General features: G+C 36.6%; 1 protein-coding gene across 12 annotated transcripts in view; it reads left to right on the forward strand.

The window, feature by feature from the left end:
* LOC116776567 (mitogen-activated protein kinase-binding protein 1-like) overlaps positions 1 to 17,895 on the forward strand; it is a 59,281-nt gene that overhangs the window by 25,670 nt on the left and 15,716 nt on the right. For 7 of the 12 annotated variants that reach the window (XM_061525570.1, XM_061525561.1, XM_061525567.1 and 4 more), the window contains exons 3-11: positions 10,433 to 10,524; positions 15,074 to 15,233; positions 15,695 to 15,763; positions 16,127 to 16,231; positions 16,312 to 16,422; positions 16,523 to 16,702; positions 17,028 to 17,188; positions 17,297 to 17,432; positions 17,692 to 17,850. In XM_061525570.1, coding sequence (XP_061381554.1) covers positions 10,433 to 10,524; positions 15,074 to 15,233; positions 15,695 to 15,763; positions 16,127 to 16,231; positions 16,312 to 16,422; positions 16,523 to 16,702; positions 17,028 to 17,188; positions 17,297 to 17,432; positions 17,692 to 17,850 — 1,173 coding nt within the window. Of the gene's footprint in view, positions 1 to 1,959; positions 2,228 to 10,432; positions 10,525 to 15,073; positions 15,234 to 15,694; positions 15,764 to 16,126; positions 16,232 to 16,311; positions 16,423 to 16,522; positions 16,703 to 17,027; positions 17,189 to 17,296; positions 17,433 to 17,691; positions 17,851 to 17,895 lie in introns of all 12 variants that reach the window. The other 5 variants (XM_061525564.1, XM_061525565.1, XM_061525566.1 and 2 more) reach the window with 4 other exon arrangements.

Consider the following 17,895-nt stretch of genomic DNA (forward strand, 5'->3'; position numbering starts at 1 on the left):
TTTATCGTTTTTCGTTTTTTAAGCAGACGGAGTCGCGGGTTACAGCTAGTAGATAATAATCTAATTTACAGACTTTCTAATAGTTTTGTATCATAATAAATGAGGATCGTTCTCAATGAAATCGCAGTGAAGTCCAATATATATGTATGTATGTTAGTTACACAATATACTTACGGACGGACATTCTCTCAGTGTAGATAGTAAGGCATGGCTCTGTCACGACATACGGTCACGATGGCCGCTCCTACCACCTACCGTCTGACGCTTGCCACTGAACTGATTTATAATTTTTATATATATATGATAGTTAACACTACCGAATTAGGTAATAAATAATTTAAAACATATATAAAACACAACCATCCTGTCGCAGGATATAAGCTATAAAGGAGACGTGTTACACTTGGATGTTCGTCTGTGTGTTACAACGTAGCTTATGAACGACGTACGCGACGGAACCGAATGTCCGTCCACTATCACGAACTAGGCAGGTTATGTTTTAAAACACTCCATGTACAACACACTGAAACCTATTTCTGTATTGCAAAGCTCTTACGTACATATTGTTACGGTTTCTGAACAGAGCTCTTCCAATACAAAAACCTCCAAGTAATTATTTTTATATGACATCATAGTGTTTTTACGACCTCAGTCTAGTTCACTCTTTGTTGTTGAATTCATCTTGATTTACCATAATGTTGTTGTTCTGTGTCTTATCTCAATATCGTATCTGTATGGTCATTGACCCCTCTACTGCTCCTAGGCCACACACGCTAGCACACACCAAACACCTGAAAACGCACATAAATGTGTATATGTATATACATATATGAACCCGCGACTTTGTCTGCTTGTTTTATTACGTCAATCAATATTTCGTATAAAACATAGAATATCTGCCCAAGCAGTCCATAGAAAATTGTAGTTAAATATATATATATATATATATATATATATATAATATGTAATGGTAATATCTGCAGTAGTGTTGTGGTGATGCGATCGCAACTACAAGCCTCCTATATTATATTTGTATATATATATATTACCTGTATATACGATAGCTCGAGGCCTCGGCGGCTCGTGAAAGCCTTTTCAATTAATACCAAGTTTCACCGGAGAAAGTATATTGGATGTATCTTATGTGGAGATTGATATATATATATATAGTTTTTCACGTAATTGAAAAATAAGAAAACAAATGTTCTCATCTGACGTATTAAATATATTTTTTCTAACCCTCATAATATTCTTTATTTTAAAAGACGTTATATCTTTTCAATCATCTATTGTTCTGATGAGTTTCATCAAGATTGATTCATCATTTGTTCTTCATGAAGTCAAACTAGGAACAGCTTTCTCTATTACTCTGATAGTGTAGGTTACTACAATTTAAAAGTTTGTTTTAGTATATGACGGGGGATGAACAGATTTTGATAAGGTTTGAAGTAAAGATAGATCGGTTCGTTTTAACACATATGATAAGTGATCTCTTGATGTGTTTGATGCATATACCTGATGAGCTTTCGTTATTTTCTTTTTAACCACCATACTCAAAATTATCTTGTAACAGCCCACTCCATGTCTGTAATCTATCTGTTGCTCTAAACATCATCGACGTTGATACAGACGCTCTTAAATCAAATTATTCATATAATTCTTTAATTTTTAGACCTTTTTTAAATTAGTTATATCGTAAGTTATATATACTGGGATTGATGACATTCTCCATTTTGAAATCTCTTGAAAAATAGTCTCAGGTAATTCTTATATAAATAAAAATAGGTGCAGCAGTTCTAGAGACTAGCCGGAACAAACAGATAGACAAAATAAAAAAAAATACATTTAGACTGTAAGCATCGTATGTAGTTTTATATGCGTCTAGTGTTAATATTACATGACGAACAGACACTTGTTATTAAAATATTTGATGATAAACGTTAAACGTCTCGTTTATAGTGTAACGAACTTGTGGTAAGTCAAGTCACGCGTCATGAGTGTTCCCTTGATGTTTACTAGAATTTAGAAATAATAAAGTGCCGATGTTTAAAAACAGCTCAGTCATTTATAGACGGACGACAGTGTGTACGGATCGAATTATTATAACAGAGGTCGCGAGTGAAGTGTTCTGTTTGTACGGTGGGTGTGAAATGTTAGCATGGCGCTGATCGGGCCGAGGAACAGCGCTCCTCTCATCAGGGACAGCATCCACACTCCGGCTTACCAGGTGACGATGTGGACATATACACATACATACATACATACATAACAGAGTACCCACTGTGACATTATATACGGTTTTATGAAGTACGTAACAATTATATGCAAGTGAATTAAAATTTAATACATTTAGTGAAATTTATATATCTAAGAGCGCCTTCATTAAACTATTCGACCCACTTCCGGATGCTCGCTGTAGTGACTAGCGGCTTGGCCCGACCAGCTTAATATTATGACCTTAGAAAACATACGCAAGTTATTGTTTGTGATAATATTTAATGTTGTATTTGATCGATAAAATAAAGTGAAGAGTGAGTTATTATTAAAAAAACTACAACAACCTCTTCATAAGTTTAATGGTGTTTGACTTGTTATATATAAACGTGAACATCCGTCTGTCTGTATTATTCGAGTCCGTCAAGGCGGGTCAGTCATCCAAATCAGCTTATCTCTGTAATGCTATCCCGTTCAGCGCAGGTGACTCCGGGGTCAACGACACCTCCATCTCCATCCTAATTCAAGGTTCAGGCGTGATTAAAACAACGAGGCCAAGTCCTGGGACAGTCGCTTCATGAGATTTTTCGTATGATAAGATAATATTAGGATATTTTACTGATATATATTAAATTTATTGTTATATATATTTTTTTGTCCTGCGTGTTTGTATTCCGTGGTTAAATTTGTATCAAAATAGGTTTAGTCATACCGAACTATAGCGAGGACGATTTAAAATTTAAAAAACAACATAGAACCTTACCAACAAACAAACAATAATTATTTATAATATTAAAGCAGTGATATATGACGTGGGTTCGATAGTTTTATAGCTGACATTATCACAATGTAACGTGGGACAGACGTACACACATATTATAATCGTGTCGTTAATTAAAACCGAGCGCGGCCGGTGAGATGTCGGTCGAGATGGGGCTCTCTGTATCTCGACTGCACTTGACATCACTGAATTGAATTAATGAAAATAAAATTCTTTTAGTACTGTATATAATAAACATTACTTTATATATGTAACTCGTAATAAACTCAAAGTTACATAGTTTAAATTTATAGTCAAACTAAATATGCCTAAGTTAGTTGGATATAATATATTAAATAGTCATAACCAGTTTTTTTCTATATCTCATTGAATTAATTTCTACGTATTATAAATAAATCGATATGAATGAATCGATTGATACTGTGTATTATTTGGTGCATGAGTTATATCGACCCCGACCTCACCCGACAGTGACAAACGAACACACATTATGTTAAGTGATAATGATTGCTGTGGGCGGAGTGGTAGAGGCGGCTCAGCGCCTGAAGAGATGAAAACGTCATCCGCTTTGAGATGACAGTTGATATATATATATATATCATAGTATATAATGAGGCTTTGAAGTCAACCAGTGGACTAATATGTAGCAATAATGTGTAATTTATTCTTATATATATATATTTTAATTTTCGTTTGTTTGTTATATCGTGTTTCTCATATATATTTTTTTTTAAATAATTGTCAATTGTTTAAATTATTTGTGAACTTGTTAAATGTATCCCTTGAACGTACAGACGGATGTATTATATCTATAATATTGAGTGCTACTGGTGAGACAGTCTGAGCTGCGTGTGTGGGTTCTGTTGAGTTCGTGTTGTCTGATGAATATTCAGTTTAGGAGATAAGTGAGTGTGTCAAGGACGGACTGACTGTGTGTGTCAATTATACCAATGTTAAATTTTTTTCCTAATTTATTTACTTGCATGAATGATACTTGCAAGAAAAGAAAATCATTAGCTAAAATTTGGGTTAAACCTGCCTGTACAGCTGACTCTGCCCTCACGGAAGCCAATCCTTTGATCTTGTACTCCATATCCTTCTCAGACCCCGTCTATCTCCGATCATAGTTACATCAATTCCGTTCCATCAGTTCACATTTATTAAAATTGTAAATATATATATATTTATTTAAAAATGATTAAATATTCTGTTTAATGTTGCGACAAAGTCACTCTATACTTTGCGGATAAAATCATCAAAAAATATAATCATCTCTAAAAAAAGATATTTCAACGTCACAAAATCAGAAATAGACGGCAAGCAAAGTCACGCTATTTACCTATAGATAAGCGTTCTTCAATCAGGTGTAGAACGCGGGTTAAAGTAACTATTACATTAACCGCCCACAGAACCACATTCCGTTTGACGGACAGTTACACAGTAAATATATTATACAGTAAATAATAAGCCGGTGTGTATGTTAGTGTTTATTAACAACATATATATATGTTTGCAACTTTGTTACGTCTTAATACCGGAACCATGTCTAGCGGGATATAGACTTGCTTTGAAAATCCCTCGGGAGCGTCGGGAGGCGTCGGGTTGTAACATGTAGAGAGCGGTTTGTTGTTTGTCTGATTGGTTGTTCCGGCTTATCTCGTAAATGACTGGAAGAATTTCGGTCGAATAACGTCACAAGTGATGATTTAAAAAAAAAACGAAGTAATAACTCGTCACTCGTCTGAACCGAAATGATTATTTTTATTAATGTTGAAGGTCACTCACAATATGCGATGATAATATCAATTAATATATTTTCCTCATTCTATGTACAAATACATAATATAATTTTGAATTGCTTTAGATACATTTTTTTATTTATTATTTTTATATATTATATATATTATGTAATAATTGCTCATAGTATTGAATGTGTTAATTCATTTAATGTACTGAAATAAATGCAATGTAACCAGAGGAATTTTATATATATGTATGTGTGTGTGTATGTGTGTGTATGAACGTACAGAGCCACACTAATGACTTATTCATGTGCCTATTTTTATATTCAACACGTACTGTTTCCTTAGAAATGTTTAACAGAATTTAAAATATATAAAGACACATTTTTTTATAATGTTCATACATATCACGTTACATAGCAGTAATGTTTTGGATGAGGTAGTGTGTTCCCATCCCGGGTACTCTGTAAAATTTCGACCAATGACAAAAATGATGTATGCCATAATATTAATTGCACAGATTTGAGCACAATAATAATTTCCTGTCGATAAATTGGACACATATTTTTACAAGTTAATTTGCACATAATAAATGTTTGAACAAACAAACATACAACCTTCATCGTGACAAACGACGCTACCTAATATGTTCTAATAGAATTTGTATTCCACGAGAGACGTGGCGTCATACTTCCATATATACCCCGGAGACGAGACTCTGATGGATAAGTCTCGATAGGTAGCATGCTCGGAATGTTTAGGTTCGATTCCGGTCCGAGACAAACATGTCTTAAGTATTTAGATTGAAAACAAGGCGTATAGAGACCATCACAGCTTTAGGCCCATATTGAGATCTTATACCAACAATATATATATGTCGGAGTAGGGTCGAAAATGTGTTTTTAAAGAGTGACGTCAGCATTACTGACGTCACTAATGTCTATATTCTTGAATGTCATCAGGATCTCAGACTCTTGAAGGTAACCTCATAGACGATTTGACGAACCCCTGACTTCTAAGAGGTCCGTACCCTGCGATGGCTACTTTCAATTCAATTAAATTTCAACTACCTTCAATTATTAGTTATTCAAATAATAAGAGTTGCGCCGACATATATACGTTCATGATTAACTATCCATACAAACCGATAATGAAAAAAACTATATGAATGTCTGTGTGTATATTTTTTATGTAAGGTAATTAATTCAAAAGCACTTAGTAATAATAACCTAAAATGACTTTAGACGGTGAGGATCTCATCATAATCATTTAATTTAAATTCTATTATGTTATGTTTTTAATGCTTCTTTTGCTGGTTTTTTTTTGTCTTGCAATCATTACTATCGAAGGCGAATATATATTTTTTTACTGATTCATAAATTATGTTAGGAAATACTTTTTGTTTTTTATAATAAGCAAAAAAATGATTACGTTAAGTAAATCTATTTTTATAATTTTTATATATTTTTTCTATTCTAACTCGTTCTGGAAATGCTGTGTGATCATCTTCATAATTAAAATATAATTTGAGATACAGAACTGTGCCTAGGACGTTACCTTGCGAACGCCTCTGCATACCCGATAAGGACGAACCAAAGGTTGCTTAAAACTTTCGGTTTCTCGATCCGTACAGCTGTTTACTCTAAACATTAATTTGTATGAAATTTAGATTATAATACGTCATCGTTGAGGCTGAATACTTTATATGAAGCAGTGGGCGTGGAATGCTATGCCCTGAACGGTCTACCTGAACCAGTCATGTGTTAGGGTTCCAGATTTGGACATAAAACTATTTAAGAAGTCTATCAATGGTAATAGATGAAGTTTCTTTGGTGTGTGCTAGAGCGCATCCTGACCAAGCAACCATCACATTGTGATCCATGTGCCGTCAGGAGACTGTACTCCACATGTCAATATTGAATATTCGATTATCCATGTAGGTTCTAAGATGCTGGGCCATCAAATTAAAGGCTCTATGCCGATCTAATCTCATTACATCCAACTAAGGTTTCCTTGACCTGATGATATCGATTATACGGAAACAGGATTATGTGTTATCTTTGTATAAAATTAATGAATGAACTTTGACGGTTCTGGTGAAGGGAAAAATATTAAAATAAAATTTAGTATAAACCATCTGCTTATTGTGATTCTTTGTTGAGATTCTCTTTGACTTAATTGTCGAGGTTCTAGACGAAAACGAAGAAGATAGTCTGTGAGGGAAACAAAATAATGTAACATGCCTTTGGCAATTCTTAGAACTAACACTAAGCGGAGAAAAAGTCCCAAAACTTGTCCATGCCTTATATAGAGATCTGAGTAATAATTAGGTTTTGTAATTCCCGTCTGTAGTTGTATCAGTTCTAGCGTAACGTATTGTAAAATTTTAAATTATAACATCCAACGTAAAGCAATTTATGTCAAATGGTTTCCAACGAGGCGTGACGAGGCTATGCATCACACACCAGTTCATCATCATAGCTTTGCTGGCGAAAGCAGCAACGCTTGATGAAGAACTGCATATCATACCTAATGCAATATCAGTACTCTGTTCAACCAGTTCACATAACTTAACCAGCATACTGGAAGTCAAGATGCTCTTCATCAAGCGGAGTCTTCTCACCAAATAATTTGTTTTCTCGGCCACTACCATTTATATTGCTGAGGGTGGTGCCCGTGTACCACATGCCATGAGTCGAAGACATTTTGTTTTCGTTATCATAAGTTTCCAATTTTATCGCCCGTTTGATGTTTTTCTGAAAATTTAATAACAATTCGATCTCACTCTATCTGTGAATTAGTTTCCGCCAAATCATTTATATTAATAGTGTTCCTATCACAGAAAAGTACTTTCATAGCGTGAAAGTGATCGCACCAATTGATCGTTGACACGGAACGGTCGGTACATGGTTACATCACGACACCACGCGTACCACAAGTTACTAGCTACCATAGCACACTGCATACGGTAGGTTTGCCGTTTCCCATTCAACGTACGTTAACATTATGATGAGTGAGTATCGTGTCGCTTTGTATGTGCCTGGTCCTGGTGGATGTTTGTCTTCTACGTGTAGATCCGTCTCAGAATTATACCTCCCGAACTATATCTGTTTTAACATCGTGTATTGTATTTTGATACTGAATTGTTAATTGATTATTTTGGTTTTGTACTGTGTGAAACCAGCATTAAATTTGTATATATACCTACTTTATTTACAAAATTCTCCTAATATGATAGGATTTGTTTTATATATTTTAGATAAATTAAAATTATTATTTTTAATATAGAAGAAATAAACAAGCAGACAAATATACTGTGATGTGGATTGTCAACAAAGATTTATCTGCATGTATGAAACTCTAAATCTCGAGGCTCCGAGTATGTGTAGTGTCCGATAGACTTGATAGATAGTGAGAACGGAGTGAAGGAAAACAATACTAAGTTAACAGCATTACAACAGTTCATTCATAAATAAAACGGGAAACGCTTGGTATGTAGTGAGACGACCAACACTTACAGTAAGCCTACAGTTCCGCTGAAATTTCGGTATGTGAGTATCTCAAACGGCATTCAAATATCTGAGATGCCGGCGTGTAGTGCCGCGAGCCAGCTTGTTACCTAACCAGCACCAGTTATGTTAATACGAAGGTCGGTGATGAAATCACATCGCTGCAGTGTGTGAGGTGATGAACCCACGCGGATCGGCTTTCACTCGCAACCAGGCGCTCTCGTACGTTGGGCTCCTTTAGTAACACACATACAGTTGCATCGTTGATTTAAACACAGAGAGTTTAGACGGTTTTCGTCGGCTGTATCAGCAATTGTTCTTAGGTTAGTTTAACGATTAAAGAGACATTCACATAAAGACAATGTTATAGTTATTCAACGCATTCATGTCATTCTGTGATATCCTAAATATTTAAAATTATTTAAAAGCTTTCCCTTCCAATGTTGTATTATTGATTCGTGTGTGTGTCTGTTATCAGTTCGTTACATTAAAGCTTCTGAACTGATTTCGATTCATAAAACACAGCCACTTTTAAATTATAAATATCTCAAATTAATCTTAGTTTATGGATATTTAATAGAGCCTTCATTGACCAATAGTCTTTGGGCTCCTCCGAGCGGACTCCTGTCTCAGATCGTATGAACACCACGTCACATAAACATCCAGAAAAAATGATATTTTTTTATTTGTCCCAACCAATCTGATTGATCGATTCTCGTCCTTGACATGAACGATTGCATTACTGTATTGAATTCAAATAATAACAAAATATTCAAGGGTTTTTTCAACGATACGTCTTGTATAATGAAATTTGTGTTATATAATTGTGATGTTCATGTACACTACACTACGATAACTAGTTATTTATATAAAAAAAAGAGTTTATACTCGCTAACACATGTTAAGGAGATGAGTTCTCTGACAAACAAACATACTGACAAACATTACCTCTTTATTCAAGGACGCACCGTCAAGGTCGTCCTCCGCCTCGTCTCGCTCCCCGGGCTGCTTCTTGTTCTGTATGTCCGTATGTGTTTGTTATCGCGTGAACCATATTGTTTATAATGGGACAGGTTTATTTGCGTCGTATGCGAGCTAAGCTTTAGATGTTTACGTGTGTGTATGTTTTACTTGTCACACAATAATACTAAACTATTTAACGCCTCAAGGTTAGTGATGACACGTTTATATTGTTGATATGTCTCTCGACGTCTTAATCCTACTGCAGCCGGTATTTCGCTCCATTCAGAGACTACCGGCCGTCCTTGCGCGTGCGCAGCTGTGACGTCACACACTCACACACTCACACACTCTCACAACACATACATACGATACGTATGGATTTCATTGCGGTTTTGTTTTAAGTAATCCATTCATTAATATGTAGTAAAATTTTAAAAATGTGACAGGGAGTGATTTCAGTTGACCGACTTAACAAAAGACGGTTATGGTAAATAAATGTATGATAATTATGACATATTATACTGAGTTTGGTCTCGGAAGCAAGAACTTGGCCAAGTAAACACAAAGCAAACTTAATACATTAGTTTTAAAGTCTCAAAAAAATAATTATATATCTTGTATTCAATAATATTTAGTTACAATTAAATAGAAAATATATCGCTCGTGTTTGAAGATAGTTCTCTTAGTGTTGAGGAGGAGGTTACACTCGTTCCGGAACACCGCACACGGCATACTCGTAGTAAAACGTTTTAAGATGCTGTCGTGATATTTAATCTTGATTAATGAAATCTTTATTAAAAATACTTGCGTTCAAAATAACGTAAGTCATCTGTTTATAAACATAGCATATATATTTATTGAATAAAAGAGAGGTTTATTTATCGTTCCGACGCTAACAAGTTTTTGGTTGGTAATTACAAAAAATTGTTTTATTCAAATGAGCTAGATGTTTGTCGTAACTCGTAATTAACGAACGACCTTGGACCACCATGAACACGTACGCGAAGCGTTTGAGGTAGCTCGTTATCTTATCACACCTCCGCTAACATTTAAACTTTGTTTGGTTTGTAATTTTGGAACATTTACATATTATTTACTATGACTATTGTACTTAGCTTATTTAAGACTTAAATAGTGTCGCGATGACGACAATGTCTTAACCGGCTGGACCGCATTTGATGGAACTTAGATTGATATAATAACGTGTGAATCGTTGTCATCAGATAAAGCTGGAGACAGTCTTCGGTCTGACGGTGAGCAGCAACGCAGCCTTAGACTCCGACCCCCACACGGAGCTGGTGGCGTATCCTGCTGGGTGAGTACAGTTTGACACTAGCAGCAGTTCAGCTAGACTACTTTTAATACACAGATCTAATGACCTGGATTTACAGGTCTTAGTGACTTACTGTATAATAAAAGTGTTAACTTATATAGCATATACGTCTGTGTGTTCGTTTTTTCGAAAAATTTTAAGGTTCCTTTGAAATGTGAATATATGTATTATAAGTTTGGATAATTTTAAGGAGATTTCTTTCATATCGTTTGTGAAGAAGTAAAGTCCGCCCCTCACATCTAATATATAATACGGTATCTGCTCTGAAAACTGGTCAACAATACACGATGCTCGTACAGCAACAGCCTCAAACAAATATATTTGCTGTGATTGAACTACATGTATATGATATATCTTAAGATAGATTACGTAATCTTTATTTCTATTAATTTAATTGATAGTTTACGAGTTAGGTACGATTAGTCTGTGTCCGCTTAAACCACGGAATAATATATAATATGTTATAACAATACACATCTGTCACGAGACCCGACTGTCAGCGACATGTACAGTGTGTCGCGTGACGTCACACACGGTACGACGGTCGGGGTGTGATCCTGAAGCATCTACACGGAGGGAGGGGATGCGATATAGACTATGTCTTATTGCGATGTCTGACTTACATTATTGTAAATATTCATAACAATCTCATCTTTTCCAGTTATAATATTGGTAGGATTGGTTGACTCTTTGTTCAACAAGCAGGGTATTATTCACTTATAATGCTAATAGTCTTCTACACCCCTCACAGCCCCTCGATTAAGGGTTTTATTATAATTAAAAACATCCCCTTGTGTAGGTGTGTCTATATATACATAGCTCTGTGTCTGTGGCAGTGAAAGGTTATTGAAGATAATTCAAATAAACTTTATAAATAAAATACGTTGGATTCCTTTTTTCTTCTTTTTAAATAAAACTAATGCTTTCGTTGATTTTTCAATTATTTCTCTCTTCTATTCACATATCCTCTGCCCGTGATCACGGTTACTGCAAAGTAACCGAAACGTCGGGTGTATGTAGTTTTAAAAATAACGAACTAACGCGTAGTAACTTGAAAATATTAAAAGTCTTAGGTCTCGTTTTTTTGCTAATTGTATTTCAAAATAAGACTTGTATTTCTTTGATGAATAACTGAGATCAATTCTTTATAAAGCCAATATCAAACTAACGCGTCGTCTGAGGCAAAGGAAATAATAAAAACAGCAGCGGTTCCTGAGATCAGCGCGTACAAACAAACATACAAACTCACCAATTATAATATCAGTATATAATTTTGAAATAAACCAAATATGTAGTGAAATATATGTATGTTTTTATCTTTTGAAATATATAATATTACTTGAAACAGCAAATAATAAAAGTCTTGTGTCTGCAACATAAATCATTCTTCATAACTTTACCACAACCCCTGCACAAGGAGTGGCGCCCCCCCTGGTCGGCCGCACCCACTACATAGTACATACTAATTTTGACGGTAACCGATAACTCTCTTACATATAAACATTATTTTATAATAAGCTAGACTACCCATCCCCCGCGGATTCGCCCGCACATATTGTCCTATGCCAATAGGTATTAATATAAACTAAAGTCTGTAACCGATAGTAGGATACACACGACCGGACTGTAGGTATAAAGTATTTTTTTTAACATTATAATGATTATTGTATTATGATGCAATGTATTGCCAGCGACTCGATGACCTCGAGCTCTGTAAGGTGTTTATAGCTATGATATATATTCTTAATATAACAATTCTCATCATCTATCAGACGCTTCATTCAGCACTCTTTAAAACCTTTCCCCTGATTTTAAGGTCAACTGGTCTCACACAGCAAGCCTGTGATGGATCCACATAGGTCACTTGATCCGAATCACGATAAAACAAAAATATAGGTTAGGAACTGCTCTCACTGATGCTGTAGTTCCTTGTGTGTTGCGGAAGCACTTACTCGGCTGCCTTCCCCCGATATCAGGATTCCGTTGTTGTTTCCTCTTCCCGATACCTGGAGACTATTGCTTTATTTGTTCCAGACGTTCCCCAGCACATGGATTGACTTCTAGTTTATGAACGTTTTAAAGTTACTAGGTTTTAATTAATAAATAAAGTAAAAAGGCGGCAATTTTGATCAGAAATATAACATTAATATTATATTAAGTTGTGACCCAGGTTATACAAAATAATATAGGTGAAGTAAAAAACGGGAGGTGGGAGACGGGGTCACTGAACTTTGTTATAATTTACGTATTTTTAATAAAATATTTAGTTTTTGAAGTTAAAAACATTAGAACAAAACATGCGAATATTAATAGTTTCATTTAAATTTATATATTTTCTTTAATTAATTAATCCTAACGGTCATCAGCTGTTTGTAGAGTTCGTTGACCTCTTAATATTTGATTGCTTCCTTCCGCTATCGAAATGTCATTAATCCATCGATGGCTTGAACAACATCGTATTTGAATTTTTGTATATATTTCCATTTAATTACTAAAATTCATATATTATATATTGTTCTGTATACAATATAAACATGTCAAACGCGAGTTCCACATACATTGGGAGTAATTATTTTCTGTGTATATGTATATCTAAACGATTGAGGTTATTATATATTTTTAACAAAAAAAAAATGTAAACATTTAGTATTTTTTGAAATTTTTGTATATTTACGGCAAAATAGTTAAATTATATTAATTAACTACGAGCTACTGACTACTGAGGTCACGATCCTATACAACAGTCTATCAGAAGCCTAAACCGCTGATTACATCAACGTAACTATTTCAAAGATCCCAAGGTCTTATATATAACATAGTAACAGAAACACACAAATAATATATACATATGTTACACGTAGAACTCTGTAGTCCATAAAACAGTTAGCGATGACATGCCATCCGAGTAATGCGCGTTAAAATATGCAAAGGAACGTCCAGCGATACATGGGAGGTGATGGTGAATACTCACGGCTGTGTAACAGTAATGGGGCTTAGCTTCGGAACGACCGCCACACCATGGCTGGTGCATACCAACTAGCTCCACACACACACGCACACACACAGCGAAACGCTGACAGGCAGAGCTCTGAGATGCGTTGTGAAAGATTTATAACTTTATTAAGAAATAATCAAGTAGGTGATATAAAGTGAAACAATTATAAACACGAACAGGAGTCGAACTTGTGACAACTGAATATCGTATTTCGGTAGCTTTTCTAACTGAGCTATCGTGTCCTATCGCCAGGCGATGAATTGTTGATGATTTTTTGTACTACAAGTTAGTTTGTCCTGATAGGTCATTGTTTTAACGATAATAACATTATGTACACTTAAAAATAAATTAATTTCTCACTAAAATCCTCTCTTGATAATTAAATTTATTAGTGTCTGTTATTTTCAAGCAATGTGTCAGTTATCTTACAGAAAGCTCCTTCTCATCTGCTTTATATTATTAATATTAATTGATTATCAATAGGAATATGATGAGCCAGTGCTTTGTGCGGTCTGGACCACTCGCAGGATCTGTATTATCTCATAGTTATTAACAGTAGGTTTCGTTGTCGTTGCCGCTACCCGCTCCCGCTTCACCTATGACCGTGTGATTCGTTTAATTAGTATGTAAGACTGGACATTCGCCCTCTCTCACGGACAAAGCTTCGTCTATTTATAACTGCATTCATATTATGGCATTTAAACAATCTTCTGCTTCGTGTAGGTTTGCTGTACTGAGGCTTCACTAAAGGTTTACGATTTTTATATCATGTTTGTACGTTATGTATGGTACTAGAATTATTTATTTACCAAAAAGAAGCAATAGTTACAATATTTAAAAAAAAATATGAAAACTTATCTCTACACCAAACTATTAACTGTCATGATTCCACGAGCTCGATAGGAATTTAAAAATGATTAGTGAGACCTCACGTTTATATTTATAATGCAATATTAACTTATATCTTGATATTTTTTTTTATATTAAATTCTAAACAGTTCCATTGACAATATTTCATTATAAATAAAATTAATTTAATTGATCCGATCCAACATATTACACGAGTAGACCTTAATATCATAAAAAGACCTTATAATAAGCATTAATACAAGATTTATACGTAGAATAGAAAAGAATTAGATTTGAAGAAATAAATACATAAGAGAAGATAAATAAGAAAATAATGTTGTTGATAGAAAAATATAAAACTGTCATTCATACTAAACGTGTACAAGTTGCGTGCGGTCTTGAAGAACTTATGTGTGAGATGGCAGACGTATTAGGGTAAAGGAAATCGCAGGAGAGATAGAATATATGTACACCACACAAGGAGAGTCATTTTTGAAAGAAATTTTTATACGTCATAAAATGTTATCTTTCATAAGGATATTTGTCATTTTTATTTATACGAAAGAGAAATAATTTTATATCACGAACACCACCTTGAGGTACACTACGGTCTCTTACGTTACCATGAATATTATATCCGATGAAAATCATATGTTTTCTATTAAATAATTTGTTTGCACCTTCCAGGTGTACAGTGGTTCTGTACAATGTACGTAAGAACAGACAGTCGCACGTGTTGAACGCGTCCAGGAAGAGCGTCACCTGCGTGGCCTTTTCCCCCGATGGCAGGTACCTGGCCACGGGGGAGTGCGGCCACGCGCCCGCCGTGAGGGTCTGGGATCTCCAGGTGAGTCACTCACTCATCAATCGAGCCCCCCTTTTCGTTTCGTGGCCCAACATCCTGTTTACCTTGACAAATAATATGACACTGTCATTTATGAATATGCTATCATCGATAATTTGAATGTGTTATGAACATCCTGCCAGACCGGATTCACTTGCATTAATATACATAAATAAAGTTTCTTAAATGGTCATAAATAAATAACCTAAAGCACTGTTCAATACTTCCTTCATAGCCCATGGGATAGATAAGTATTCAGAGCTTAACTCGGTGCAGGAATTTCTTCCAGGATTTTTCTGGTCTTATCGTCCACTAACTTGGCCGGGAATAATTATTATCATACAGACGGTCAGATAAGGAACCGAAGCCAAGAAATATCGTTTCAAATATTTGTACCATGAGTCCCACCAGCAAGTGGAAAGCGAAATTTTGGAAACGCATTTATAATAAGCAAATTATTTCAGGACCCGACGGCCTCGGGCGCGGTTCAGATAGCCGAGTTCCCCGGACACACCCATGGAGTTAACTGTGTGGTAAGTTCACGATGATGGTAGATGTTGGACTTGGAAATAGAACTAGGGTCCCTAAAACAATATAACAACCATTGGCAGCTGTTGCCAAGAAGAGAACTTGTAACATAGATCATATCTATTTTGATTGTAAATTGATAGCTTTATATGTCGTTTCTTTCCTTACAGGCCAGTCTTGAAAACCTTGATTGTGAACCTAATGTAGACCGTCACCTTTGTAGACTTAACAACAAAAAGCTTTTCTCACAGAGAAACTCATCAATCTTTTGATTGTGTGTTATCCAAATCACGATGTTATATCTTAATATATACGTATATAGCACAGTCACACAGGCCCTGACCATCATCACTGTATCTGATTCCCAGGCGTTCTCGACCTCGTCCAAGTACCTGGTGTCGGTGGGGTCGCAGCACGACATGATCGTCAACGTATGGGACTGGCGAGCCAACCTCAAGCTGGCCAGCAACAAGGTAATGGCGGCGTCACATGACTCTGAAACACGAGTACTCACACTCCAAGCGACCTGTTGATGGTATATGATGAATTCCAGGTGTCGTCTCGAGTCAAAGCCGTCAGTTTCTCAGAGAACGGAAACTACTTCGTGACGGTCGGCTTCAGGCACGTCAAGTTCTGGTACTTGGAATATTCCAGGAACAACAAGGTCGGTCTGCGACAGAAAAACATTATCAAATATGACCATACATAATATATTCTCCAACCATTTTCCTGTCTGCAAATGTCATTATGAATGTGGTTACCAGTTCAAGGAGCCCGTGCCGCTGATGGGTCGCTCGGCGATCCTGGGGGAGCAGAAGGACAACGAGTTCTGTGACGTTGCCTGCGCCCGCGGCGGAAGTGACGCTACGTACGCCATCACACGCTCCGGCCTGCTTTGCCAGTTCAACAGCAGAAGGCTCCTGGATAAATGGGTGGAGCTCAGGGTGAGGGGCTCTTATGGTCCAAGTTGCTTGGGGTACAATAACCTAGACCAGCCTTTAACAAAGTGTGACGCCCCCCTTAGGGGCGCTATAGGCACCCCTAGAGCTGGAAAAATATCCAGAAAAAATGAGGTTGTGAGGGTTGTTTGATTTGTAATTTTATTCAGCTAGGATAAGTTATAGTGGTTTGTCAGGAGGTGAAACGATGGAGCGCTAAAAATAATGTACAGTCACAGTGGGCGGAATAGGTTTGGGAACCTTCATATCATTCTAACATCGATGTTACTATATAAGCCGTCTAACGCCTGTCCTCCTCGTGACGTCACAGACCACGTCCGCCAACTGTATGTCCCTGGGCCGCTCGTACATCTTCGTGGGCTGCGCGGAGGGGATAGTCCGGTGCTTCGCCCCCGACACCCTGCGGTACGTGACCACCCTGCCCAGGGCGCACTACCTGGGGGTGGACGTGTCCGGCGGCGCATCCATCAGGTGAGATACACCCGGCCTATGATCTCTGCTGTTCGCACGGTCTATGTAACGTATCAGATTTAATGGTCACCTGGTAAAATGTCTTAAAAGTCATCTCCCTACCCTCAGCCACATGTTCAGCCAGCCACCGGAAGCGCGTTACCCTGATGCGGTGGCCCTCACCTACGACGAGAGGAACCACAAGTTGACCTGCGTCTACAACGACCACAGCCTGTACGTGTGGGATGTGCGGGACATTAAGAGGGTATAATATATATTCTTGTATATGTTCAGTCTGATCTCTGAAACGGCTGGATCGATTTTGACGAAACTTTCACCAGAGGTTTTCGTAAATATATTATATATTATGAGAGGTAGTGATTCCAACGTCGTTGTAGATTTGTCATCACTAAGACATTTCCTGCTGTCACTGTTTCTATAATTAATGTAGTTTTATTCTGATCTTTATTAAACGCAGTTAGAGGCGGCAGCTCTCACTAATTCTTATTACTAATCTCTCCCAGGTGGGTAAATCTCACTCAGCGTTGTACCACTCGGCCTGCATCTGGGGTCTGGACATGGTGGGCCAGGGACCCCTGGGCCCCGGCTGCTTCCTGTCCTGCTCCAGCGACGACACCGTCCGCCTGTGGACTCTGGGGGGGTCCAGTAACATATACAGTAACGTGAGTTCTGTCCTCCTCATTACCAACACTATAAAGGTCTGTCAT

This window comes from Danaus plexippus, chromosome 30 (genome assembly GCF_018135715.1).
Source record: "Danaus plexippus chromosome 30, MEX_DaPlex, whole genome shotgun sequence".
NCBI lineage: Eukaryota > Metazoa > Arthropoda > Insecta > Lepidoptera > Nymphalidae > Danaus > Danaus plexippus.